The sequence below is a fragment of the Centroberyx affinis genome, unplaced genomic scaffold (assembly GCF_046629955.1).
Source record: "Centroberyx affinis isolate AG114_WGS23_722 - 3 ecotype Tasmania unplaced genomic scaffold, CSIRO-AGI_Caff_v1 ptg001012l_1, whole genome shotgun sequence".
NCBI lineage: Eukaryota > Metazoa > Chordata > Actinopteri > Beryciformes > Berycidae > Centroberyx > Centroberyx affinis.
The window spans coordinates 188,505-215,550 of record NW_027279574.1 but is presented as its reverse complement, the minus strand read 5'-3'; the positions used below and the strand labels follow the sequence as shown (position 1 = coordinate 215,550).

The 27,046-nt window shown below is 45.0% G+C and overlaps 1 protein-coding gene across 1 annotated transcript in view; it reads left to right on the top strand.

Annotated features, from left to right (window-relative positions):
- The first annotated feature begins 1,839 nt into the window (after window positions 1-1,839).
- The window catches only part of LOC139646877 (zinc finger MYM-type protein 4-like), a 50,118-nt gene continuing 24,911 nt past the window's right edge, over window positions 1,840-27,046 (top strand). Inside the window, exons 1-18 of the mRNA XM_071522655.1 lie at window positions 1,840-1,878; window positions 4,791-5,394; window positions 5,753-5,805; window positions 5,937-6,086; window positions 6,731-6,794; window positions 6,987-7,189; window positions 7,359-7,483; window positions 8,853-9,075; window positions 9,507-9,719; window positions 10,549-10,699; window positions 12,696-12,811; window positions 13,927-14,289; window positions 14,552-14,702; window positions 15,469-15,644; window positions 25,034-25,211; window positions 25,538-25,651; window positions 26,245-26,288; window positions 26,609-26,747. Of these exons, the coding sequence (XP_071378756.1) occupies window positions 1,840-1,878; window positions 4,791-5,394; window positions 5,753-5,805; window positions 5,937-6,086; window positions 6,731-6,794; window positions 6,987-7,189; window positions 7,359-7,483; window positions 8,853-9,075; window positions 9,507-9,719; window positions 10,549-10,699; window positions 12,696-12,811; window positions 13,927-14,289; window positions 14,552-14,702; window positions 15,469-15,644; window positions 25,034-25,211; window positions 25,538-25,651; window positions 26,245-26,288; window positions 26,609-26,747 (3,106 nt within the window). The remainder of the gene's footprint in view (window positions 1,879-4,790; window positions 5,395-5,752; window positions 5,806-5,936; window positions 6,087-6,730; window positions 6,795-6,986; window positions 7,190-7,358; window positions 7,484-8,852; window positions 9,076-9,506; window positions 9,720-10,548; window positions 10,700-12,695; window positions 12,812-13,926; window positions 14,290-14,551; window positions 14,703-15,468; window positions 15,645-25,033; window positions 25,212-25,537; window positions 25,652-26,244; window positions 26,289-26,608; window positions 26,748-27,046) is intronic.

Sequence of the window (27,046 nt, the reverse complement as noted above, 5' to 3'; positions counted from 1 at the left end):
AACCTTCACCGGTGTTTCAGCTGACATGAGGGTTTGCTTTGATTTGATTTACACATATATTAAAAAACAGAGTTTTAAAAGTGAAGAGTTTAAGGGTGAAGAGACATGTTAGGAGAAAGCCCCAAAAACCCTCCAGGGGTTTGAGCACTGGCAGGCTCCAAGGCATCATACAGTCATGATAACTACTATACTACAACATATTCAGAGGATACAGAAATATACACATCCTCGAGTAGATAAAAACATATGTTAATACCATATACATTTGACATTTTACAGTACAACCATGTGCAGACACCACCAAGCGTTAACGGCCACATATACACACAGACACACACACACAGAATGCAAGTGCAGTTGTGCACACACACATGATTAAACACACATACCACATACACATACACACACACTATTGCACACCCACACCAGATTTAATACGTAACACAGATTCATAACTAGTCCAGATAGTAAGTGGAATCTCGATCACACAGGCAGATTTCGATGTAGCAGCACCCATAATAGTAATACATCATACAACATGATGTCATTACATTATACAGGATTGTCACATATAACTCAAGCTGCAATCACTCGTTCACATACAGCTCAAGAAAACCATGTAGTTGCACACAAGTTTCACTTAAGGCTACAGAATATACTATACATGTACTTACACTCAAACTCATACATCCTTAAGTTCATACTTGCACACATGCATGCAAAAAAGGGACAGAGGTAACCACACAAAATAAACAGACTTGGAACTTGAAACACAACATATGAGAGAGAGAACACAGCTCATAGGAACAACATGGTGAATTGTGGTCAGAATATGTGATTTCAGAGCGTTTTTGAACTGCATTGAAGATCTATAAAGCTATAAAGTGTAGAGGGAGTAAATTCCATATCCTGGAGCCTCTGTGAATAATACTAAACTGGGATAGAGAAGTGCGAGACTGAGGAATTCTGGATTTGGTGTATTTTTGGCAGCCCTGTATATGGCGTCTTGCTTATATGCAGTGATGTAGTAGTAAATAACAAGATTGATAAACCATTACCTTCAGTTGGTGATCATCATAAGATAAACATCCACCAATATAAACAAATCAATCACATTATCAGGAAAGCATTTATGCTTTTTCCCTTTAAAGATCCTATCCTGATATAACTTACATCACTTTGTTGCTAGTTATTATTATTTATGTTGTGAATGTATATTATTTTATGAGTGATGTCAGCCTAAAAACGTGAGTATACCATAAATAAAAAGGAGGGTAAACTTAGTTTAGGTGGGTTTACACCCCTAGCTATATTGTTATTCACATTATGCAAAAAACAACTATTCTATTTTGATGTACTCCAGATTTCTCCTTACTCTTATTCATTATTCATTCACTCCTTATTCATCATTTCCAATGTATGTAAATTGTATTGGTCAGAAAACGTTGAAAGAATTAGTAAGGATTTTACTTTGAAGGCTATGACCGGAAGTCCTGTGTTTAATTCTGCGGTCTGAACCCTGGTCGGACGGAAAAGCGAGAGTTCGGTGTGCATGCATACATAGACCAAACCACACTAGAGCCATAAAAACAACAAAAAACAATGTACGTCGTTTACCTTCACTTGTGAACGCATTGCTCTGCTTTCATAACAAGATTTCCACGCTTCCATTCAAGTGGATTAACGAATTTGTCCCTGCATTAGTAGTAGAAGTAGGCTTATAATTCTTTATTTTTGCACGGTTAGCTAGTCAACGTTAGCCAGTTAGCTAACTTACATCCACAACCCGTAAAGGTGGGTGGGTGTTCCGAAGCGCGGCGTTTGGAACATAATTAAAACATGGCGGAGTCGGAGGAATTTCGACTTAAACGATCAAAGGTAACACAACTACTGGTGGGTAGATGTTAAAACTATAAACCAGATCGGCACGACAAGTTTATAAGATGATAACTATCTAAATAATGTCGTTTTTTCTTGTGGTTTGACGGCTGATATTGCACATTCGAGCTAGCTAGCTCACAACCACATAGCTAGCTACCATTTAGCACTGATACATGCTGTTCTCGTATGGCGAGAACAGTAAGCCAAACTCCATTCAAAAAACTGTCCGTTTAATGTGGTCTTGCTAATCGGCAAACGTACAGTTGCGGAATGTCTCAAGACCATTTACAGATTATAAGGAGCCACTCTTCTATTGAGCACACACACGATACATCAAAGAGCACGTATTTTAACAAAATACTGGAACTTTTAGAATTGTTTTCCCTGTTATTCCCACAAAGCCCTTCCACCAAAACACATCGTGAAGGGCGGTTTCAATCAACGCGAGGCCGTTCTAAAAACTGAGATTTTGTTGAAGTAAAGTGCTGCTTGGTGAATTCCTTGTGTGCCGTACTTACTTAATATGAAATATATCTAGTTATCGTCTACAATGTATGTAAGGCAATTTACCGATAAGCAAGAACACGTTCAATTGCCAGATTTCGAATGGGGTTTGGTGGTACGGTCTCTCCAGAACGGACAGCATTGAGGCTTGGTGCCATTGGGATTTATGATGGCAAGACGGTGATAACCTAAAGGCTCGGGATTAGGTACCAGAAAAAAACATCGACATAAAGAGATCATCTTCCAATGTAGATGTGATGAGGGGATTGAGATATGCTAAGTGTGTGTTAGCACAAACAATGTCTCCCATATCTCCTTTGTTGAACAAATTTCCCACTGACTGGACCAGGGGGAGACCCAGGTGGCTATATGATAGGTTTCGGCAGTATTGTGGTGGTACTGTGGTGAGTACACCGTTACCCCCACCATCCAGTTGAATTCAGTGCGAAGTAGGCTGATAAATTCAGCTATACCCAGTGAAAAAGCAACAAACATCCAACATCATTCGATTTAGATGCCCAGACAAAGCCAGTGGATTGGCCAAGCTTGATGGATGTAAAGTTGAGTTCCAAGGAGCTCTCTGTGTCAGCTGACCAGATAATGGCTTTTGTAGTCTTTGTTGCCTGATGTTGCCTGCTCTTTGTGTATTGTGACAGTTATTCAAGCAGAAGTCAGTTTGCAAGTAAGCACACACAGCTAAGGTTTTAGGCAAGATGATTGAGACACATCTGTCTGTCTCACAAGGGCACAACAGATCATTTGGTCAACTGATAACATATTGGCTTTGTACCAATATGGCACTGATCAAACCCTTGAAATACTCATTTAATACTAAAATGGAGTTATAAATGCTTGTGGCATTTTCGAGCTTGCCAATGCGCAAATCGTACAGCAGAGAGCACTATTAACTCAAACATGAGGTGGAGGTGAATGTTTTCAGCTTCACTTGAAATGTGAGCAAGCATCCTCCATGCTGGTGTAGAGCGAGTTGCAAGCAAGTGTGTACAGCTTGTCACCATTACAATAACCCTAACCCTTAATGGCATACTTGCCCCATGTAGTCGGAAGTAAGACTAGTGAAGCTTATTAACATGCCAGCACATTAGCCTATCCACCAGCAAGATAACACTAGTGGCCATTCAGTAGCAGAAGCACTTGGTGGCAAAGACAGGGCAGACAGGTTAAAAATGTAATTGCTAAATCTTGAAAATTCACCACCACCAGAAAGACTTTGTGTGTTTTTACAAATAAAAAATAGAATTGTTCTAGCTACGGTAGTTTATCGTTCTGGAATAATATCTACGGTCATTTTTGAGTGTTTTCACTGTTCTCAACTAATGCAGATAGCACAGAGCAGTGCTTTAAAGACATCTCATTATGTCTTATTTCCAGCTTGCTCCTTTCAGTAGACATGCTCACAGTTGTTTCTGTCAAGGTGGTTGTTTATTTTAAAATTTTTATTCTTTTTGGTTTAGCCATATTCTTCAGATGGATGTGAACACATCATTAGTGATGTAACCTGGGGTCACTGGGTGTCAGGGGTCTTTAAGCATCAGACACCCTGGTTGTCCAGGTTTGTTTCCAAGTAGCATGTGTGTACCATGAGTAGTCATCTTGAGGCCCTCTTTGCAGCCTCTGTGATGTTTTTGTTAGCCCTTCCTCTTGTGCAAGCCCGTGACTCTTCATCTGATACGGCTCCAAATAACCATAAAGCTGCCAGTATGTCCTGTAACCTCAGTCATCGTATCATTTCACATCCGTGTCAAAACATCATAAGATATCTTGATGTCTGAAAACTTTTGGAACTCACTGAAGATATTGGCAGATTTGTTATGAGAAATATCAGTTGGTTCTTTACTAAACGCATCCCTTCTTGATGTGCCCAGTGGAGGATGGAAAAACAAACAAGCACAGATTTTGCATAGTCACATGGCGCATGTATGGTTTTGCACACTGCAGCTTCAGCTTCAAAACACATTGTCAAGAGTGTCAACATCAATCCATAAGTCATGTCACAGGGTTGCCAGTTGTGACCGAAAAGTACCTTATTATAGATATATATTTCCAAGAATATACAGCCAAAAAAAAGTAGGACATTTTTCCTTAGATGTTGACATAATAGTAGTCAAAGATACAGTAGTTCTTTCTGAATATGAGAAAAGAATTTTGTAAGCCATGTGAAAAATGTAAAATTTGTAGAGTCATAGTTAAGGTTAAGTATTCACAGTAAAACTTTTGTTCCCTTTAAATAGATACTGCTCAGACACGAGACCTTATTTGTGGAAAATCATTTTCTCAAAAGCTGTAAGCACGGATGAAGTGTAATGGCGCACAGGTTTACAGGATTGCTGACCTGAATTTGCCTCTTTGAAAAACTTTTAATCAGTCCTTTGTGTCTCCAGCAGCATGAAGAGCGCCTGTCCAGGGTGTTTGATGAGGTGATGGGGCTGGGAGAGTTCGCCGACTCCTCCAGGGGCTCTGCCACCTCCTCCAGGAGCAGCGTCCAGGAGGAGACAAAGGGAGCAGAGGAAAACTCGGGGCAGGAGGAACAGCAGCCGGCGGGCGAGGAGGATAGCAACGGCAGCAGACGAGAAGAAGAAAGGATGGACGAGGGGGCGGGAGAGTCGTCCTTTCCTCGCCTCGCCTCCCCTTCCCCCGATCGACGCTCCCCCTTTACCATGGGCACCAGCGGGGGGGGAGGAGGAGGGAGCGGAGGGGCGGCGTTTGACGACGCGCTAGACGGCCTGCCTTTGTACGGGGCAGAAGAAGAGGACGAAGACTGGCACTTCGCCCTGCCGATGGGCACCCTGGAAGATGTCGACGTGGACAAGGCCAACAGGAAAAGAAGCCGGCCGGGTGGCGGGAACACAGAAACTCGGGACGACCCCTTTGCCGGCGAGCCGAGAGAGGAGGAGGAGGAGCGAGACAAAGAGGGAGAGAGAGAGGGGAGCAGTGGGTCTGCCAACACCTCCCACTCCTCCCAGGACCACTCGCCTGAGAACAGCCAAGGTAAGGAAGGTATTCCAACAAGAGCAGGTATACAACCACAGTGTTGGCTTGATTTCAGTACCTGTTCCTGAAGCAGGTTGGTACACATACTGTATATGGGAATTGAACAAGTTTCTTTCGTCACAACATGCATCCTAGGACTGGCTTCCCTGTGGAAAAGGATGGAAAGCAGTGTGAAATGCTGTGGAAAATATTTGTTTCAAATGTACCCTAAGATTGTCTGCAACACTCGCCCCACCATCCATTATTTCCTGTTTTTTGTGTTGGCCTGGTCAGACCCCAAGCAATTTGCACAATGTTGGTAGAAATGCAGAGTGATTTTTAATTGAACACCATTTCTTTTCTCCTCGTCTGTCAGATGGAGCTGTCCTGAACCAGACAGGGGAGACGGAAGACAGTCAGCAGGGAGAGGTGGGGATCTGCTTTGGAAATTAGATGTTAAATGAATGCAAGTTGTGGTTGAATAACTGCATGTTGAGGCATTTTTAAGTCTCTTGCGTCCCATGCCCATTCATTAATCAATAATACTTCTATTATTTTAGAGGTCAGAGGCAGCTCCGGTGGAGGACAGCAATCCCCCCATCTCTCCAAGCATCAACATTAAAGACGAGCCCATTGACGAGGGCTATGATGCTGCACTGCTGCCTCAGAGCTCCATCAGACAGATCAAAGAGGAACTTGAGCATCAGGAGGTAGGCATACCAACACCCTCACACACACACACGCACACACGCACACATACACACAGTGGAGAATACCGTCTGACAAAAGATGTCAAGACAAACTACAAACAAGAACATAAACAGCTCAGATGTATCAAATTCTCATGACCTACACTCCTGTCTCATGAAGAAAATAAGTTTAGAGAGGGAAAAAGGCAGATAGGTTTGACATGGCACCTGTTACATACAAATTTGCAGTCTGCAATCCTGGTTTACAGTATTGCCTAATTTCTCATCAATTATATGGCAGCAGTCATTGCTGTTTATTATCATTCATTACTGTTATTTTAATGCAGTTTTTGTTCCCCGCCTGCCCTCTAGTGGATTATCAGTCGTACTGCCTAAAGCCCATACACGAGTAGGGAGTTTGTTCATTACTTTAACTCGATCCATCATAAAGTAATTATTAAAGAAACACCAAGAGAAGACAATGATATGGTGAAATGCCCTAGGTCACTGTGCTTTTGGCAGTTTTTTGCAGGTGCAGACAAAATGTCAGTAACTAATGGTTTCTTTAAAACACTAACACACACACAATAATGTTTTAGGCTAATCGTACATGTAGCTTAGCAAACACACATGGAGAGTTTTTATTGTGTGTGTCCTTGTTCCAGGAGGAGCTGAGGATCAGCTCTGTCTATTCTGTCGGAGGAGGGAACACCTTTTCGTCCCCTACCGGTGAGTTGATACATTTTTCTGTTCATTCATTATAACATGTTTTGCTCTCATCACTTCACATCACAGCAGTCGGTTTTGCAGCGGCCATATTGTGTACCTGACTAAGCACACTTTTCATAAATGTCAATACTACGGTGATCCAAAAACAGACTATCTTGCCCTCATAAGCTCTTCTCATCTTGCCCACTGAAGTGCCTCCTCCAGGCCCAGTGCCCCAGCCAGCGGCCATCTTCATCCCAGGTAGAAGTGCTGTCCTGCAGGCTGCCGCTCTGGCTCCCCTCGCTCTCAGACCTCCAGCTCCAATCCCAGGTTCAATCCCAACTCTGGCTCCATTGCCGCCACCCCCGCCTCAGCCCGCCATCCCCGGCAGTGTCCGCTGCAGTGGCTGCTCTAAGGTACCGTTGTAATTCAGCGTTTCTTGCAGTGCAAAGGTTTTGATATTTTTTATGCAAGACACTGACAGTTTGTTGTATTTTACATGCATAAATTAGCCTTTTTCAGTTAATTAAATTAATTCAACCAGTCAATTAAACATGCAATCTATGACTCTGGAAATGGATCTAGGTTCTGCTGAAAGGCCAGACGGCGTTCCAGAGAAAAGGTTCCACACAGCTCTTCTGTTCCACAGTCTGTCTGACCGGCCACCTGCCTCCAGCCTGCAAGGCCCGATCCTGCTTCCAGTGCAACAAGTACGTCTCCGTGGCCCTCTTTCCACCTGGCATTAACATGCGTCTTACCTGGATTACATTTACACCTGACATAAAACTGTATTTCTGCCATACACATTAAGATCAGATAGGTTTCCCTCGCCAAAACACAGATTGGAGTGCACGTCACTTAAAATTGATAGTAAATGCCCCATCTTGCTTGTTTCCCAACAAGCAAGTCGTCAGCCGTGAGTGAGTTACTTCACAGGTCCATGAGTTGCTTTGCATCTAAAAAGTAGCTCATTTACAATGTACTCAGAGTAAAAGTTCAAACTAGATTCTTTTAATTGGAAAAATTAGAAATTGCACAATAAAGTGCACTAAGTAAAGTTCAGTCAGGAACACTTAGTCACAAGATAAAACCATGAATCACAAGATAAAACCATTAATTGCAACTAATGGTAATACAGTTATGATTGGCGGATATGGCCCTGCTCTAGCAGCTCCCTGCTTACCCAGCAAGCATGCTGAAGGTATAGCAGGGGCGCCATGCAAATCCCCCCATGGGAGAATACAGAGCAGAGCCAGAGCAGCAACACTCAGCAGCGTTGACACTTAAGAGCCACCGTGGGCTCGACTGCATAGACTATAACAGGTGGAGGCTGGGGAGGTGGAGGTAAAGCTTTACCAAGCAGCAGAGTGTGCAGCAGTTGTGAAGCAGGAATCAGTGTAGGAGGAGGCCATTTAAATAGACTGCCTTGTTATGAGAATGGATTATGATTGGTGTGCGTGGCGATCAGCTGGTAGATGACTAGCAACGCATGACGTCCGTGTCCTGCCTGAATTAATGCAATGCTTCATTTAGATTACTCTTCTCTTCTTCGCTGACTGACCATTTACTGCAAATGGCTCCACAATTGGCCAATTTAAAATGTTCCAGTTTCAGATGCTTATGGAGAGCCTACAAAATTTGCACTCTGTAATGGGTGTGATTTAAAATCTAGCGAAGTACAATACTTAAGCAAAAACCTACTATTCAAAAAATACTTCCACCCTTCGCTAACAGCAAACGAGCAGGCTTGTTGAAGAGTATCTTGAGAGCGACAGAATGAGAGTCTGTGGAGCCAAGGCATAAGGAGCCTGCATTCAGTTCAACTGCTGGTTTTGACAAATTTGACAGGCAGGTTGGAGCTTGAATTTGTTATTGATTGATTCATTTGACGTTTGATTGAAATTCAAATATTTAATATTTTGACATTGTTAATGCACACACCCACAAACATTGTTTTCAAAATTTCAATTCTCCCTGTAGCGAATGTATTTGTAATAGAGATTACTGCCCCCTCCCCCCTGCCCTTTGTTTTGTTTTTTACAACTTCGTTGTATTTGCTCTTTCTGTCATTCTGTGCAGGGAGATTGCGAACCCTAAGGATATGATCATGATTCCAATAGACGCCGCCAACTACATGCACTTCTGTGGCCAGTTCTGTCTGTCCACGTTCAGACACAAAAAGAAACAAATGGACAAGCAGCCTGAAAAACGGCCGGAGAAACGGGCCGAGAAACGCCCGGAGAAGAAGCCGGACAAACCCCCCGAAAAGCCCTACTGCATTGTCTGCAGAATCAGCAGCAAGGTAAGAAACAGAACAGTTTTTGGGTCAGTTTCTGCTAAACCAATTCAGTAGTCTTCTGTCAGAATGCAAAGGGTATTCTCCGTCAATTCTCTGTAAATTTCAGTTATATCATGTGATGTACAGTATATGAATATATCAATGCGTGTAAATCTAATGGTATCGTGATGTCCTTGCCAAAGCCATGATTTCCCCCCTCTCTCTACTTGCTGTCTAAAGAAATTCCTTCTCCCTTTACGTCTTACTCTATTTCTTTTCCTAGTACTCAGTCTTGCTTGACAGGAATATTTCCAAAACACTTTGGTTGCTTGTAATTTTTGATGATCTAGGAATTGAAGCTTATTCTACTGTTGGACTGATTGTAAGTCGCTCCGGATAAGCATCTCTGCTGCACGCCTAAATTGTAAAAATTTAAATATTTCCCTCTCCATCAGATTGAGCATGAGGTCACCCATCAGGGTCGTCTGCACAGACTCTGTAGTGATGGCTGTTTCCTGACATGGCGCAAGACGCGGCAGCTAGCCATGAACTGCTGTGAAGGCTGCGGACTTTACTGTAATAGCAACTCAGGCTCCTGCCAGACGCTCACCATTGACAGATCCCAGCTCAACTTCTGTAGTCCTACCTGCATCAGCACTTACAAACAGGTAGGTGTGTGTGTGTGTGTGTGTAAGTGATGTATGTTTTTTTTTTATAACAGATAAAAGTTTGCACTCGGGCCTTCAGAGCATCTCCTCCAGGAAATTATCCTTCTAAAACATGTCACGTTACAAACTTTATTGTCACATCCATGTGGGTGTCTTTTTAGCCCAGACCGCAGTTAATTTCAAGCTAGGTTTGCAACTGAAAAGTTGTATTTTAAAAACAATGAAAATGCACTCTGTAATACATGCATTACAGAATGCTTGGCGGAAATGTAAACTACCTGTGGACATTAGTAAATGGGTTATAACTCTAAGTGACACCGGTATTGTCCTTTTTAAGTTTTGATTTGTCACTGCCACTGCTACTGTCTCTGTGGGCAGAGAAATGTCCATACCTAACATCAGAATTTTATTGATATTTGCTGTAATTCATGACATAAAATGTGTCATGAAATGTTCCCACAAGAATAGAAAATCCAGACAAAGCATCATCAACAAAATAATCGAGTTTGTGGCCCTTGTTGGAAAAAGTTTTTATTTTTATGTTGGGATTAAATGGAGGTTAGGGTTTTACAGAAGCCTTTTGGATTCATTGCGTAAGTCCTATCAGTCCATCCAAACACTTGGCTGAGCATTTTGGTTGTTGAGATATTGGAGGCTGTTCATGACAAATCAGACAGGCTTTATAAAAACTGACCAATTTAGTGGTTATGGTTGAAAACTCTGGTCACTGTTGTGAGGCAGCAATCTCAAAGTGGAAAGGTAGTACATTTTCAAAGCATAAACATCTATTCTGTTTATATTCTAATTTATTGCTTGTGTTCTCTTCCAGTCCTGCAGAAAGATGATTGAGTGTGTCAACTGTCATAAGACGGTTACAGTGTCCAGCACTATCATGGAGCGAGACCAAAAGGGCAAAGTTCAGCTCTACTGTTCGCTTGTCTGCATCGAACAGAGCCGACCACTCAGACACATGCTCACTGGTAGGGCACGCTCTAGAAATTCATAAACACAATTGCATACTCATGCATTTGCACATCTACCACTTACTTGTGTTATGCTCTAGTGTTTTCCTTATATTTCTTCAGCAGGGGCATCCTATCACAGCAAGAAAATTGCCCTAACTGCTGAAAAATGAATACAAAAAAATACACACTTTCCCTCCTCAAACAAAAAAAACATGTTCAAGGTGTTCAGAAAACAAGACTAGGTCAAAACCTAGTATATGGCTGGACCGTGTATGAGTGCCACGTGCCACGGCCGACCAGTGGTGTAAGTATCTCCACTGTTGACAGGGGTTAAAGTGGGATTTGGCAGGTGGGGGGAACCCTGTTTCGGAGGGGGGGGGTTCAGAAAAAAATAGTAATTTAAAACAAATTTCCTGCATTTGTACACCACCTAACCACTTGGATTAAGTCAAGAAACAGCAACATATATATATATATATATATATATATATATATAAAACTAGATTTCAGCATTGAGGTGCTTACATTCATGATCTTGCATAGGCATACTAACCTAAAAAACCTGTTATTGGGAATCATGAGAAAGTTTCAGAGCGACAGACACAGAGCGTCCCCGTAACCATAGAAACTTACTCTCACTCCTGCCTGCATGCGCACGGCGTGAGAGGAGAGAGAGAGACGCAGAAGAGCTGCTGACTGAGATTACTCTGAGCAGCATGCATGGGAATAAATGACAATATAATAATAATATAATATATATAATATAATAATTTGTGTATATTTCTCGCTATTCAGATGGTCTGAATAACTCGCTGCTGCGCTGTGCTGCTCTGTCTCGTCTGTCCTGCTGTCAGTTTCCTTTTTTCACTTTGCAACGTTATCAGTTATGAATTTGCTTTTCACTGCGTGAGAAAATAGACTTGTGGCGTGAGAGCGTGTGAAAAATGTCAATTGCGTGAGTCTCTCGGTCAATGCGTGAGAGTTGGCAGCCCTGTGAACTCGCTTGTCATTATTATGTATGAAACTGCCAATCAGATTTATTTACTTATTAATCGAAGGTGCCAGAACGCCGTTCCGGGTCGTTCCGGCCCACTTTAACCCCTGGCTGTAGACTGCTAATACAGAATAATAGTCCATACATCCATACTGATCGTTCCAGCGCGTCCCGTCTCTCTCTCCACCGCTGTCGTCTCCACCTCGCCCACGGCCCGCATCGATCCTGTCAATCCAAGCGCCAGGCGCTCTGTTACCCGTCGGTGCCGAAAACACTGTTCGCCGGACACCGGGGGCGCATCGTCGTCGGGACCCTGGCGAAATCTCGGCCGGATCATCAGGAACAAATCGGCGCCCAGCTAGTGGCACTGGCCGGAACCGTGGCCCCGGGAAACTTCGGGAAGGTCGGCAATAAGCCCTCGGCGTGCTGAAACCTCCATGCTTGTTTGTGTCTCTCTCTCCCCTGACAGGACAGAGGATTTCAGGTGGACTGAGCTCGCGCATACAGTATGCATCGACATAAACGGTGATATGATGTAATTGTAAAGATTCTACTTTAGCTTCAGCTTACATGCATGATATTGGTCAGCCTGCTTACTATGTGGGAGAAACGGGCTCCCAATCTCAGCGGAGAAACTAGACGGCGGAGAAAACGAAACTTAAATTTCTGGCTCTGTGACGCTATGATGTGCCACGTGCCACGGCCGACCAATGGTGTAACTTGATCACTCAGTCAGTCAGTCAGTCAGTCAGTCAGTGACAGACATTCGCGTTTGTAGGGCTGGCCCCGCTGTTGTGGTCCAGCCAAAAATAGTTGTGTGATTTCCTGATTAGTGAAAGTGTGCGTGATGGCCAAACTGTGTTGTGAAATCAGACCTAATATGTGTTACACATATGAATGAGACCAAAATCGATTAAGTTTAACTGCACATGCATGCAACACACAGATACACACACAGAAACATAAACATACACCTCACCTTTGTTTAACCCTTCTCTCCTGCTCTCCTCTCCTCAGGTACTCCATTCCCCTGCTGCTTGTGCAAAGTTCCCGCTGTTCCTCAGTACCATCTGGCCATGGTGGACGGCACCATTCGTAACTTCTGCTCCTATGACTGTGTCTCCATATACAGGGTAAAAGAACCAACAGGATGGGAAAATACTATGAATTCAGCATGTATGGTCTGAAATATAAATTACTCTCTTCTGTCAAAATGGAGTAGGAAATAGAGAAATGTATGTGAAAGTATAAAATTGGAATAACAGAAAAGTCTAGCTTACAAAAGTACTCGCCCTCCTCACTCACGTAGATTATATTGTGTCACCCGCAAAAACATTTAATAGATTAGCATACTGTATATTATTGATTCTTCATTTTTAGGTAATAAGCCATTTTGAATATTTTACGTTCAAAATTGCATATAGCAGGTCCCTTTAATATATCTTGATAATATTTTGGGGAGTAGGTGCGATTCTGCTGCATAATGGAATACAGCATAGAATGCCTGTGTGTTATTGTGGAATAATGCATTTAATTCCAGCTACTGTGGTTTCATAGAAAAAATCAACGGTCTTCCTTCCATATCTGTGTGAAAGTACAGAGGGTGCACAAAGAAATTGGACAGAAAAAATGACTGAAAACTCAATTGTACAAAAAGTCAAGGGATTGAATACCTGCTGTAGATTAGTCAGAGCAGAGGCTACAGGACGCAGGCAGTTATGGCCATTATAATGATGTGCAGTTTTAAAAAATTAAAAAAAAACAGCTTCCTGAACAGTACATTCCAGGTAGTAGAGTTCCCACTGGTCAAGTAATTCCTGGAATATCATGGAATTTTGAGAGGTGTATTCCAGACAGGGAAAGGTAGGGAATTTGATGAATATTCTGTGGAAGTCAGGAAATATCAGGGAATCTTACAAATAGAGGGATACACACAAATGTATTTTTCATCTTGTGTCACACATTCATTGTATTAGATGATAGTTTTCAGTATTTTCTTTGCAGACAACTGTAGTGGAAACCAGACTGTTAACCCCTTTAGATTTCTTTTTTGAGCTGAAAGCCTATGTTAAACCTGGAAGGAATATCCTTTTCAGGTCATGGAAGTGCGCTGACTTTTACACCAGGGCCATGATGGCAACTCTGAACATAGTACCTTTTCTGCACTCAGAGCATGGTGCATCCGTTCGTCTCGACCTTGCCATCTCTTGCATTAACCATGCTGTAACTTTCCCTGTGCGTCTTCCAGAAAGCGGCACAGACCACTCTACCAGACCTGACCAACGGAACCTCTGCTCTCAGGGAGCCCTCCCTCCGAGACGCCCCCAGACCGGGGCCCTCCGCCGGGGCCAGCTCAGTCCCTCCCGTCCCTCAGGAGTTCTCGTCTCCTGTCCCCTACCACGGCCACCACCCCAGTCACAGCTCAGTGCCCCCCCTGCTGCCTCACTACCCCACCCTGTCCTCTCCTTCAGTCCCAGGCCAAGCCCAGGCCAAAGCCCCTCCTGGGCAACAGCTGAAGCCAGGTGAGGGCGCACCCGGTGACCCCTTCAAACTGACCTGCCATCAGTGCAGCACACAGTTGAGCACCAAGCCGCTGCTATTCAGTTACCAGGTAAGGAGCAGAGCTCACACACACACACACACACACACACACACACACACACACACACACACACACACACACACACACACACAGAGTAAATGCAGCTATTTCTGTGCTACTGTACTTTTGTTTATTCAATGTTAATTCCATAACTGTAACCCTCCTGCTACCCGCCTAACCCTACTGCAACCCTAAACTAACCCCAAACTTAACTGCTAACCCTAATGATGATAACAATGATCATAATACCAATAATAACTTTCCCCTCCAGGGTCGTATATCTATGTTCTGCGGTAACGCGTGCTGTGACCAGTATAAAACCCAGAGAAATATCCTGGCGCTGTGTGAGTACTGTAAAGTGGAGAAAGTGCTCTGTGACGTAATCCGCTACAATCAACAGGACCTGTTCTTTTGCAGCGAGAGTGAGTAACACCACACTGAACCGAGCTTTTGCACATTATTTTCCTCAGGCATCCTGATAACTCGTCGGACAAGACTCACCGTACCTTGATTTTGCTTGTTATTATATCCAAATGAAAGAGAAAAGTCTGATCATTTCAGGTCTCAAGCCAATAAAACCTAGAATTTTTTAAAAGGTGTGTAGACTTTAGATATCCACTGTATGTGTTAAACAATGAGCCACCAGCCTGGTACCTTTCTCCAGCCTTGTATCCCCTTTAGTCTTGTGAGAGAAACAAGTGTGTGATTGAAAAGTTGCTGGTTTGAACCCCTAGATCTGTAAGGAAATTTGGGGATTGAGTAAAATTTGGAACCTGGGGATTTGCTTATGTTGCTCTGTAACAATCAGCTCATCTATGGCTATGGGCAAGTAGTTATAATGGTCAAAGTAGGGACGCTTCGGCCTATAAATGCATCAAAACTAGCAGCTGTGGGAGGACTAGCCCAGTCATAACACTGCGGAATACCACAGGTCATTGGAATAGGGCAGATTTTCAACACATTTCATTCTGCTTCTATTCCAACCTTTTAAAATATGGTTCATTCACATTTTGACAGATGATATCATGTAGTCTGCAAGCCAGTTTTTTCAGTTGTCCATAATTAAAATTGTAATGACTTTAAACCCCCAAAGTTAATATTTCATAGCATGGGCTGAATTGTACACTTATCCGATCTTAAACTAAGTACTAATTCTTCCCTCGCCCATCCTGTCCGTCTCTTTCCTAGGCTGTAAGCTACTCTTCAAACACGACCTGACGTCTCGTAACAAGGATCAGCCATGGCGTCACTGCAGCTACTGCTTTGGCATCGGGCAGAAGATGCTGCACAGCCACTACGGTGGCAAGATGGAGGAGTTCTGCGCACCCCACTGCATGTCCCAGTACACTGTACTCTACTATGGGGTAGGTAGATACACAACCCAGTACACTTTACTCTACTGTGGGGTAGGTAGATACACAACCTAGTACACTTTACTCTACTATGGAGTGGGTAGACAGACAGCAAAACAAAATGTGTGCTCCTTTGAGTCGTGGTGCGGCTGTGCCGACACAAAGTCAATTGAGAGACAGTTTGAAATGTAGCCTCAATAATTAGTTGGAAGTGTAATAGTCAGCTAATGTTGCAATGCAATTAACCTACACTATATTGAGAGACTGTAGTACCTGTATATGAGTTGTTTTCAGCTGGCTAAATGAAACATTAATAATTAGTCGTCAGTAACTACCACCCCCCTCCCCCCGATCCTACCACTGCATATATGTACAAGTCTGACTGGCTGTTCCACTGCGATGCACTGTTCTTGCTGTTGGACACCACACAAGCATCACATACACATACATAAAACTTACATGCGCACATGTTGCACTCATGAACCTCAAAACTGGACTCAGAGTGGCATATTTTGTAAATGGTGTTTATTCTGCAAAATAATTATAAATGCAAAATGAGTCGGCTGGCACGGCTGGTACATACAGTTGTTTCTGCTGATAATCGCCAACTGACAAACAAATACTGTACAAATCATTGTGATTACTAATACAAAATAATGATCAAAATAATCAACATCAATAGAAAATTATAATTAAGCTACATTAGATTAATAATTCTTAATCACACTACTATCTATTCCAAGCATTCTGTAATGTACTAACCTTTCTACAAATCATAAGTAATGTGTTTCTACACTTTCATTCACAAAACTACTTTCATTAAACTATATTTACAACTGGCATCTGCCTTGGTGCGCCGTTGCCATGGCGACTGTAAACGCTACCACTACAGCTGATGTTACCGCTAGCCACCGCAAGTCAAAACACACCCACATTCCGGCTCCCCTTCAAGGTAAAACATCTACAATATAACATACACACTCCCAAACAAACAACACATGTATGTGAGTTATCACAACCTAACAGGTAACTGTAAATATTGCCAAATGGTTAAAATGACCGTTATAGTCGCGGTAGCGAACTAACGTTAGTTATCAAAGTAGATTACCCCAAAAATACACGGACAACCAAGAACAGAAACAATAGCTCCGCTAGCTCACACACATTATAGTGGACGCATTTAAGTGCTCGGTGGCACTTGACTCACCTGCAAAATAATTATAAATGCAAAATGAGTCGGCTGGCACGGCTGGTACATACAGTTGTTTCTGCTGATAATCGCCAACTGAAGGACCAGCGCGAGCTCACGGCACCTGCCTGCGTTCTAAATTCTAAGACTAACTGCCTTCCCCAAGTAAACGTATGGAAATAATGTGGTGTTCAATAGTGGTGTCTGCTGAAGCAGAGATAAATATAAATCAGAGGATTTCAACATGCCACACTCTCCCCCACATTTCAAAATGTCTCCTGACATTTGACACCTTTAAGATTTTCAACAATATGTCTGTACTTACTTACTACAACTTTAACTTTGGGTTACACAGTTACTTTAAACACACTCGTACTGCAGCTTTAAGTGTGAGGTCCCCTCCTTTAAAGGACTGGTAAATTTGTAACTCACTGTAACCATGCAAAAGTAAACAGGTCTCAATATTTACGGCCAACAATATACAATTCTGTTTACACACACAATACATACGACAGACTCAGTTGAACTACTGGTGGAGTTAAGGCAACATGGAAGGCAGATAAAACAAGGTCAACATCTTCAGGGTTCATTAGAAAAAAAACAAAAAACAAAAAAAACAAAACACACATACACATAGGCACTTAAAACTACAGTGTCTATAACTACCAAGGCCTCCAAGGCGTTAAGGGAGCTTTGGGGCTGAACAGGTGGGGCATAACATTAATGTCCGCCATATTAATGTCCCTATAAGTAGGTACACCCAGAGTGGTGTAGGTCAGTTTCTGAGGCTGGTGTCTGTTCCTTCGTGGGTACAGATGGGGTGAGGGTGACACAGCACTGTCTTCAACTTCCGTGGAGGACAGGTGTTGTCGGACCTGTGCCTCCCTTGTGTGTCCCTCCAACCCCACACTGTCCGCACCGGTGTAGTGTAGTGTGGGTGTGTTACGTTCAGGGACATGACAGACTGTGGGGATTGGGTGTGGGGTTTCAGGAGCAGGTAAATGGGGAAGGGGTGCAGGAGCAGATGAGTGGTGCAGGTGTGGGATTTCAGGAGCAGGTAAGTGGGGAAGGGGTGCAGGAGCAGATGAGTGGTGCAGGTGTGGGATTTCAGGAGCAGGTAAGTGGGGAAGGGGTGCAGGAGCAGGCGAGTGGGGCAGGGGTCCAGGAGTAGGGGGCTCAGATGAAAGGGGCTCTGGAGCAGTGAAGAGGGGCTGAGAGGGGTGAGGTTCAAAGGGCTCTGCCTCTGGATCCAACAAAAACTCCTCTTCTCTCTGGGTGACTGTTTTACGACTCCGCAAGGGGTATCTGAGTTCATAGTCACATTCTGAGTCACTTTCACTTTGTTCCGCCTGCCTTTTTGTGAGGGGGGGATGTGTTTGTCTCTCTCTGTTTGATTGTCTCTTTGTTTTCTTTTTAAGACACACATCAGGGACTGCAGACTCAACTGGTTCCTCCACAGGTAAGTAGTCACAGGGTAAGAGAAGGTTACGATGCAGCACTCTCTTGCTGCTTTTTCCATTTTCAGCTGTGACCTCGTAGACAGGGCTATCAGGAGTCTTTCTCTGGATGACAATGTGCACCTTGTCCTCCCAGTAGGATCTGAGTTTTCCAGGTCCTCCACGCTCAGACAAGTTTCTGACCAGGACTCTGTCTCCAGGTTGCAACTCATGACCATATGTTTTCTTGTCATAGTGCACCTTTCCTCGAGCAGCCTCCCTGGTTGCTGTGTGACTGGCAATGGAATAGGCCTCTCTCATTCTTCTTTGCCAGTTTGCCACATAGTCCTCATGCCCTTTATGTTTGTCGCTGACACCCAGGTTGAACAAGAGGTCGATGGGGAGCCTGGGTGATCTGCCGAACAGGAGGAAGTAGGGGGAATAGCCAGTCGCCTCTGAGCGGGTGGAGTTATAGGCATGAACAACTTTAGGCACAGAGGTCTTCCAGTCTGCCTTCTCTTCCTCTGTCAGGGTCCTCAACATGCTCAGCAGGGTCCTGTTGAACCTCTCTGCTTGACCATTCCCCTCCGGATGATATGGGCTGGTATGGGACCCTCGTATACCACTCAGTTCTTTCAACCTCCCAAGGAGTCGGTTATTAAACTCCTTTCCCATGTCATGGTGGATTTTACATGGAAAGCCAAATCGGAGGATGAAGTCGTTGAATAGTCTATCTGCAACAGTTTTAGCCTCCTTGTTTTTAGTGGGGTAGGCCTGTGCAAATCGGGTGAAGTGGTCCATTACAACCAGGATGTACTCGAATCCCTGTTTACAGGTCTCCAGGTGGAGGAAGTCGATGGAGACCATCTCAAATGGGTAGGTGGTCTTAATAGATTCGAGTGGGGCTCTCATTTGTCTCTGTGGCTTTTTCTTCTTGAGGCACTCACATTTCTTGGTGACGAAATGTTCGACATCGACGTGCATCCTCGGCCAGAAGAATCTGTCTCTGATGAGGCTCAGTGTTCTCTCCACTCCTAAATGTCCCATTTTCTGATGCAGCTCATGGAAGACGAGGGGATGGAAAACTCTGGGCAGGACAAGTTGGTCCTTCTCCACTGCTCTTCTGTGTAGTACTCCTTCACTATTGAGATATAGCTTCGGCCACTGCCTTAATAGGACGCAAACATCAGAGTCTTCAGCGTTCAGCTCATGTCTCGAGGGCCTCTGGTTACGGCTGAGGTACAAGAGAGCTCTGCCAACAACTGGATCTTTCTCCTGGGCCTCCCTGAGCTCCTCAGGGGTGAGAGGAGAACCTAAGGCATTGGAGGGGGCATCGTGGACTAGACTCAGTGCTTGGACACACACACTCTCCCAGGTAGGTTTCTCTCTCCCCACAGTGACTCCAGTCATGGTGGCGCTGATGGTGTTTGGGCGAATCTCCTCTGTGCACTGACTCATGAAGCTGTTGATATCCAGGGGCATGCGTGATAAACCATCTGCATCTGCGTTGGACTTGCCAGGCCGGTATTTGATGGTGAAGTTAAAGTCGGCCAGCTCTGCTACCCAGCGATGACCAGTAGCGTTCAGCTTTGCAGTAGTGAGGACATAGGTGAGGGGGTTGTTGTCGGTGTACACAACAAAGGATGGGGCATGATACAGGTAGTCTCTGAATCTCTCACAGATGGCCCACTTCATGGCCAGGAACTCCAACTTGCCTGAGTGCATGTGGTAGTTTTTCTCAGGAGGTGTGAGAGTCCTGGAGCCATAGGCGATGACAGCCATCTTCCCGCCTTGTCTCTGATACAGGACAGCTCCAAGTCCATCCTGTGAAGCATCACAATGTAGGACCAAGGGCTGTGTCATGTCTGGGTAACCCAGAATAGGAGGAGAGGACAGGCAGTCTATCAGCTGATCCAAGATGGACTGGTGGAGCTGTGTCCAGTTGATAGGGGTGCGGGAGGGCTTTTGGCTGGAATTCTTGGCTGATCTCTTCCTCCTTCCCTTGACTACTGTGGCTGGCGGTGGATTGGGTGGGTCGGAGCCTGATGTGTCTGAGGAGAGGAGGGCATACAGGGGCTTTGCGACCTTTGAGAAGTCCTTTATGTATGATCTATAATATGAGACAAAACCCAGGATCTGTCTCAGCTCTCCTACAGTGGCTGGTTTCCTCTCCTTGAGTGCCTGGACGGGAGCTAAGTCCTTAGGGTCCATAGTATAACCCTCTCCACTGACCATTTTCCCCAGGAACCTGACATTTCTCTTGAAAAGCTCACACTTGCGGGGGGTGAGCTTAACGCCATGCTGCTTGTACCTCTTTAACACCATTCTCACATGCTCCAGGTGGTCTTCAAAGGTGGAGCTATGTACAAGGTTATCATCAAGGTACGGCTGACATATTGTGTCCCTGAGACCTGACAAGCATTCCTCCATGCTCCTCTGGAACTCAGCAGGGGCGGAGCTAAGGCCAAAGGGAATCCTTGTCCACTGATAGAGGCCCCACGGGGTGATGAAGGCAGTTAGTGGGCGGCTTCCGGGATCCAGGAACCCTTGGTGGTAGGCTTTTCCTTGATCGAGGACGGAGAACCATGAACTGCCACTCAGGGAGTCCAGCATGTCCTGTATACGAGGGATGGGATGACGGTCCGGCACTGATTTACTGTTCAACTCCCTGTAGTCACAACACAAGCGAAGGCTTCCATCCTTCTTTCTCACGCACACCACAGGAGAGGAGTATGGGGACCTAGAGGGGGTGATCCAACCTTTGTTCAGCAGGTCCTGGAGATACTCCTTCACCTCTGCATGGAGCGGCTTAGGGATGGAGATGTATGTCTTCTGGACAGGAGTGGGATCACTGAGTGTGATGTGCATGTTCAGTGTCGGTATACTGCCAATATCATTCTCATCATATGCAAATGCCTCACACTCCTCATGCAAGATCTCTCTCACTGCTTCCCTTTGGTGCTCAGACAGGTGTTCCAGGCCAACAGGAGGGTGCCACTTTGGTCTGTGTGCTTCGCCAGGGCTGATGTTTTCTCCCTCTCTCTGTGTTCCTGTGCTCACAGGGTTCATGCTGACTGCAGAACAGGTGGCATGGTGGGTGGAAGTTGAGACTGAGGCTTCAGGCTGGTCGGGAGAGAGTGTGGCAGCATACACAGCTTTTACTGTATCAAGGTGGCCAAGGATGGTGCGCTGGTCCAGTAAAATGGGGTGGTTAGTGGTGTTGGCAATGGGGATGTTGATAGAAGCCCTTTTTCTCCCAATATCGGTCTTTACCAGGCCCTCAGTCACTTCCAGGCCTTCCGGTAGTGGGTGCAGGTCACTGGGGGTGAAGAGGACTTCTTGACCTCTGAACATGGCTCCCAGACGGGCTGGCACAGAGATGGTTGTCACCTCGTTGGCAGACAAGTGGACTCTTCTGCGGCCCGTTGTCACCAGTCCAACACTTTCACGTAGGTCTGGGGTCTGGATGAGTTTCACCACCATCCTGGCTATCCTGGGTCTGATGGAGAAGGTAGCACTGACAGTCTGGATAGTTGTAGGGTCTACTCTGGAATCAGGGCTCTGAGCTTTAACCACCTCCTCGATAACATTGTACCCTATTATAGGTCTCTCTGCCACACAGGGGTCATCCGACACAAGGATGGGGACAGCGAGGGCATCTGTTTCTCTCTCCTTATTGCACAGCTTAAACTCCACTTCAACCCAGCCACTGAAAGGAATTTCAGTCTGGTTAGCTGCTAACCCGGACAATGTCTCTGGTCCCAGGAGTTCTTTAATGGGCCTGAGGACGGTGTGCGGGAGATGTTCAGCCCTCCAGGCCTCATTGATGACAGTGGCCTGTGCTCCACTGTCCCACAGAGCTTCCACTGCAACGCCATCTATCCTGCAGTTCACCAGACACTGTTTCCCGATGAGGCTCACTAACTTGGTCTTTCGGTGCGGCTTGATATAGTTGACATGCAGGGGTTTCGGTGCAGATGTGGAGGGGTAAATGCTTGTGAGCTGTGGTTTTCTCTCGCGTGGGTTAATGTCTCTTGGCGCTATCTCTCTGTCTCTTGCAGGGTTATGGTGGGACCTGGGGTCTGGAGCTACTGATGGTCCCCTCTCAGCAGCCCATTCACGTTTCCCATCTGCCTTAGCCTCCTACACCCGCGGGAGACATGGCCAGACTCCCCACAGCGGAAACAGTGGTCACAGTGATCTCCTCTATGTGCCTGCTGACATGCTGTGCAACCCCTGGGTCTCTGCCTGGTCTCTGGCCTCACTCTCGCTGCCGGCTGGCAGGTGGTTGGCTGGTAGGTGTTTTGGTGAGAGGTGGGTGGTCTCTGTGAGTGCTGGGTGGTGGCTCCCATGGCTGCCAGGAACACTTGCCTCATCTCATAGACATCAGCCTTGAGCTGCTCCAACATTAGATGGGTGGCAGAGTCCTGAGCTTGAGCTTCCTTTGGCTGAGGCTGTGACACCTTTGCTGTCACTGGGGCGGGGCTTTTCACTGCTGGTGGAGCTGTACTGGGAACCTCTGCCTGTATCTCACACATACGGGCTTCCCTACCATTGGTAGATTTTCTCAACTTCTTCTGCCTCTCTCCCTCCAGACTGGCAGCCTCACTCACCTTATCGATTAGTGTCTCATCTCTCACTGTGACGTCACTCAGGAAGGGCCTCACCTGGAATTTTATTGAGTCACTCAGAAGACCTGTCTCGATCGCCCGGAGAAACTTTCTCTGCACTAATTCTGGGTCATAGTAGTCATCTGCCTCTCCATCATTTGACTTCCACAGTAGCCTTTCTTTCAGCTCGATGGCACGGAACAGAAAGGTCTGAGCAGACTCCTTGGGCTCCTGTGAGATGTTAATTAGCTTGTGGTAGATGTCGGAGGTGCTCTCTTCCCTGTAGTGCCCCTTCAGGATGGTTTTAAGGTTGGAGAGAGTTAAATTGCTCTTGATTTCAAGCATGTCTCTGAGGTGGAGACCTGGGCTGACTGCTCGTATTACTGCCTCTATCACTTCTGCCTCTGAATGTCCTTTCCGGAGGCCTGCTTCAATCTGGTGGACTAGACTGGTGTAGGACAGCTTGTCTTTTTGTCCTCCTTCCCCTATCTGTCCCATGATCTTAAATTCCCTCCGGAGCATGACTTCAGGCACATGTGTATGATGAGGGGTGCTGTTTCTTACCTCCTCGGTTGGATGGTGGCTGGGGGATGAAAACCGATCATTCAGGTGATGCTCATATGCTGACGGGGCATCCTGGTGCTTGGGGCTGAAAAGGTGGCTTTGATTAGGTTCAGTGTTGCATGGCCCTCTACTCTCCTCTCTCATCTCTTCCATGTATGTGAGTAGGCCTTTCAGGTACATACACACACGTTCCTCATCACCTTCCTTTTCTCCCATCTCCTCCAGTTTGCTTTCAATGATCTTTATGAGCCCCCTCTTTGTTTTGCTGGAGAACCCCCCCTCAGCAGGCATAGCACATTTTGTGTACTCACATACTTTAATGATGAGGGAGTGGTCCAACTGGTATAGGATGGCAGTGACTTCAGTCAGTAAAGACTCCATAACTCTGTTCTTGTTATACCGTATGTGATGTTACTGTTGGTGGTGAAGATGATGGTGGTCAGAAGGTTCTGGGTCGTCTCACTGGAGTGCTACCGCTGCTGGACTGGAGCACTCCTGGCTGGCTCGCCAAAAATATGTTGCACTCATGAACCTCAAAACTGGACTCAGAGTGGCATATTTTGTAAATGGTGTTTATTCTGCAAAATAATTATAAATGCAAAATGAGTCGGCTGGCACGGCTGGTACATACAGTTGTTTCTGCTGATAATCGCCAACTGACAAACAAATACTGTACAAATCATTGTGATTACTAATACAAAATAATGATCAAAATAATCAACATCAATAGAAAATTATAATTAAGCTACATTAGATTAATAATTCTTAATCACACTACTATCTATTCCAAGCATTCTGTAATGTACTAACCTTTCTACAAATCATAAGTAATGTGTTTCTACACTTTCATTCACAAAACTACTTTCATTAAACTATATTTACAACTGGCATCTGCCTTGGTGCGCCGTTGCCATGGCGACTGTAAACGCTACCACTACAGCTGATGTTACCGCTAGCCACCGCAAGTCAAAACACACCCACATTCCGGCTCCCCTTCAAGGTAAAACATCTACAATATAACATACACACTCCCAAACAAACAACACATGTATGTGAGTTATCACAACCTAACAGGTAACTGTAAATATTGCCAAATGGTTAAAATGACCGTTATAGTCGCGGTAGCGAACTAACGTTAGTTATCAAAGTAGATTACCCCAAAAATACACGGACAACCAAGAACAGAAACAATAGCTCCGCTAGCTCACACACATTATAGTGGACGCATTTAAGTGCTCGGTGGCACTTGACTCACCTGCAAAATAATTATAAATGCAAAATGAGTCGGCTGGCACGGCTGGTACATACAGTTGTTTCTGCTGATAATCGCCAACTGAAGGACCAGCGCGAGCTCACGGCACCTGCCTGCGTTCTAAATTCTAAGACTAACTGCCTTCCCCAAGTAAACGTATGGAAATAATGTGGTGTTCAATAGTGGTGTCTGCTGAAGCAGAGATAAATATAAATCAGAGGATTTCAACATGCCACACACACACACACACACTACACATTTATGTTCAACGTGGCTGGTTTATCCTCCCTCCCTTCGTGTCTCACTTGTTTATCCCTCCTCTCTCTCCCCTCCTCTACTCTCCTGTGCAGATGGCTCGGTGTGACAGTTGTAGGAAGCAGGGCTACATGGCTGAGAAGCTGCAGTGTTTGGGTTCGATCCGTAACTTCTGCACCCTGCCCTGCCTGCTGCAGTACTGCTACCTGCATTTTCAAACCAGCCAACAGATCAGCAGCAACGGTACTGGACCCGCACCGCTAAAACCATATGGTAAATGCATAGCATCGTATTGTCACATCATCACTGATTTTCAATCATATGTATTTCCGCAACTAGCCTGGCAGTGGACCGACTGCTCCTCCAATCTTCGCATCTGCGGATGAATCAGTGGAGATTTATAATAAATTACTGAGTCCTTGACGTCTGTCCCTTTTTATTAATGTTTTTATCATCAAGAGCTCAGCCAGTCAGTTTGAGAGTGAGAGGTTTTTAATCCATTTAAATGAACAGCCATGGGCCAGTCTTGCTGCCGCAGGTGGAAGTCTACTTAAAATCTGGATTGGGTGGTTAAATGGTAATTTTCTCTCCCCCCCCAGCTCCGACCCAGCCCCACCACTCCTCAAAGATGAACCCTGTCATCGCTGATGTTGTGTCATTGGCCAGCGGCTCTGCCACTCAGCCCCATGTTACTGCAGACACTGCTCTCACTGGTCAGGTCAAACTCTGAGCCTAGGATGGGTTTTTTGGAAGTTCTGTGTTACTGTATATGGATAATACAGCATTTCTCGCAGCAAATGTGTTAGTCAAGGTGGCACCAGCTGACTAACCTAAAAAAATAACGCACACATTTTTTTGCCTTTATTGGGTAGTTGAAAGTGGAGAGAGACAGCAAAGACTGGGAGATAGGGGGATGACATGCGACAAAGGTCCTGGGTCAGACTTGAACCCAGGACATCGCGGTTACATGGTATGCGCCTCAGACCACTGAGCCACCCTGACGCCCCATAATTAAATATTCTAGGAGGAACCGTAGGACCTTTGCAGCGTGGGTCTAGTTGCCTGCATCACAGTAACTGACCCATGAAATCCTATTAAAATGCTGTTTGGTGAGGGCCGTTTACCCTGTCCCAGACTGAAAACTACTAGCTGTAGGCTGAAGTTCCATCTCTGTATATAAATTTCCATCCCTGTATTTTCTCTGTATTATCTATATATAGATAAACCAACCAATATATAAATATAATATGTATTTGTCAGTGGGGTTGAACGCAATGCTGTAATATTTTTGTCCCTCTTTTTGTAGGTGCACTTCCAACCTCCAACACCCATGGCAAGAACCTCGACAATGTAAGTGCTGTGTGTGTTTGTGTGTGTGTGAACTGAGATTTGTGTTTATTGAAGTATGATGCAGTAACAGCCTTGTTATTCAAACTCTGGGTCTGGACTCAACATCTTTCACAGGATTATTGATGGTGGGTCCCCACATGACATGAGTAGTAATTGATCATTATTCTTTAGTGAGCCTGGATCCCAGGATGAGTGACTAAATATCTGATTAGCAATGTGTGTATATTTCTCCAGACTTTGGAAGAAGATCCTATGAATTCTATTTTAGTGTACTTTTTCTTCATTGTACTACAATACATCATGTTTGTGTGTATGTGCAGGCCAGTACCCAGACTGACGCCATGCGTGCGCCGGTGTCCCGTCGACGTCAAATGAAGAACAAGTCAATTCTGTGTCGCCCCTTCACTGTGGACCAGGAAAGCCTGTGCCAGCTGCCCATACAGGCCGTTGAATCAGCAGGTAACAGCAAAAAATATTTGAACAAGCTCAAGCACTTCAGCCATGTTAGAAGTCCTCTATCCGGCATCTATCTTACATAGCACTACATCAGCCACTGTGAATAGGCATATTGTAACAAAAAATGTCTTTCAAACCACTGTTAGCCTAACTTGCCCTTTTTGCAAGCTGAAAAAAACAAAAGAGTCAAATTAGAAGCAGCTCTTGGAACAGTGGTCTTTTTCGTGTGAAATATATCCAGGAAAAACTGTATTTGTACAGCTACAGTCTCTAAGCTCTTCACATCACCCACATTAAGAACA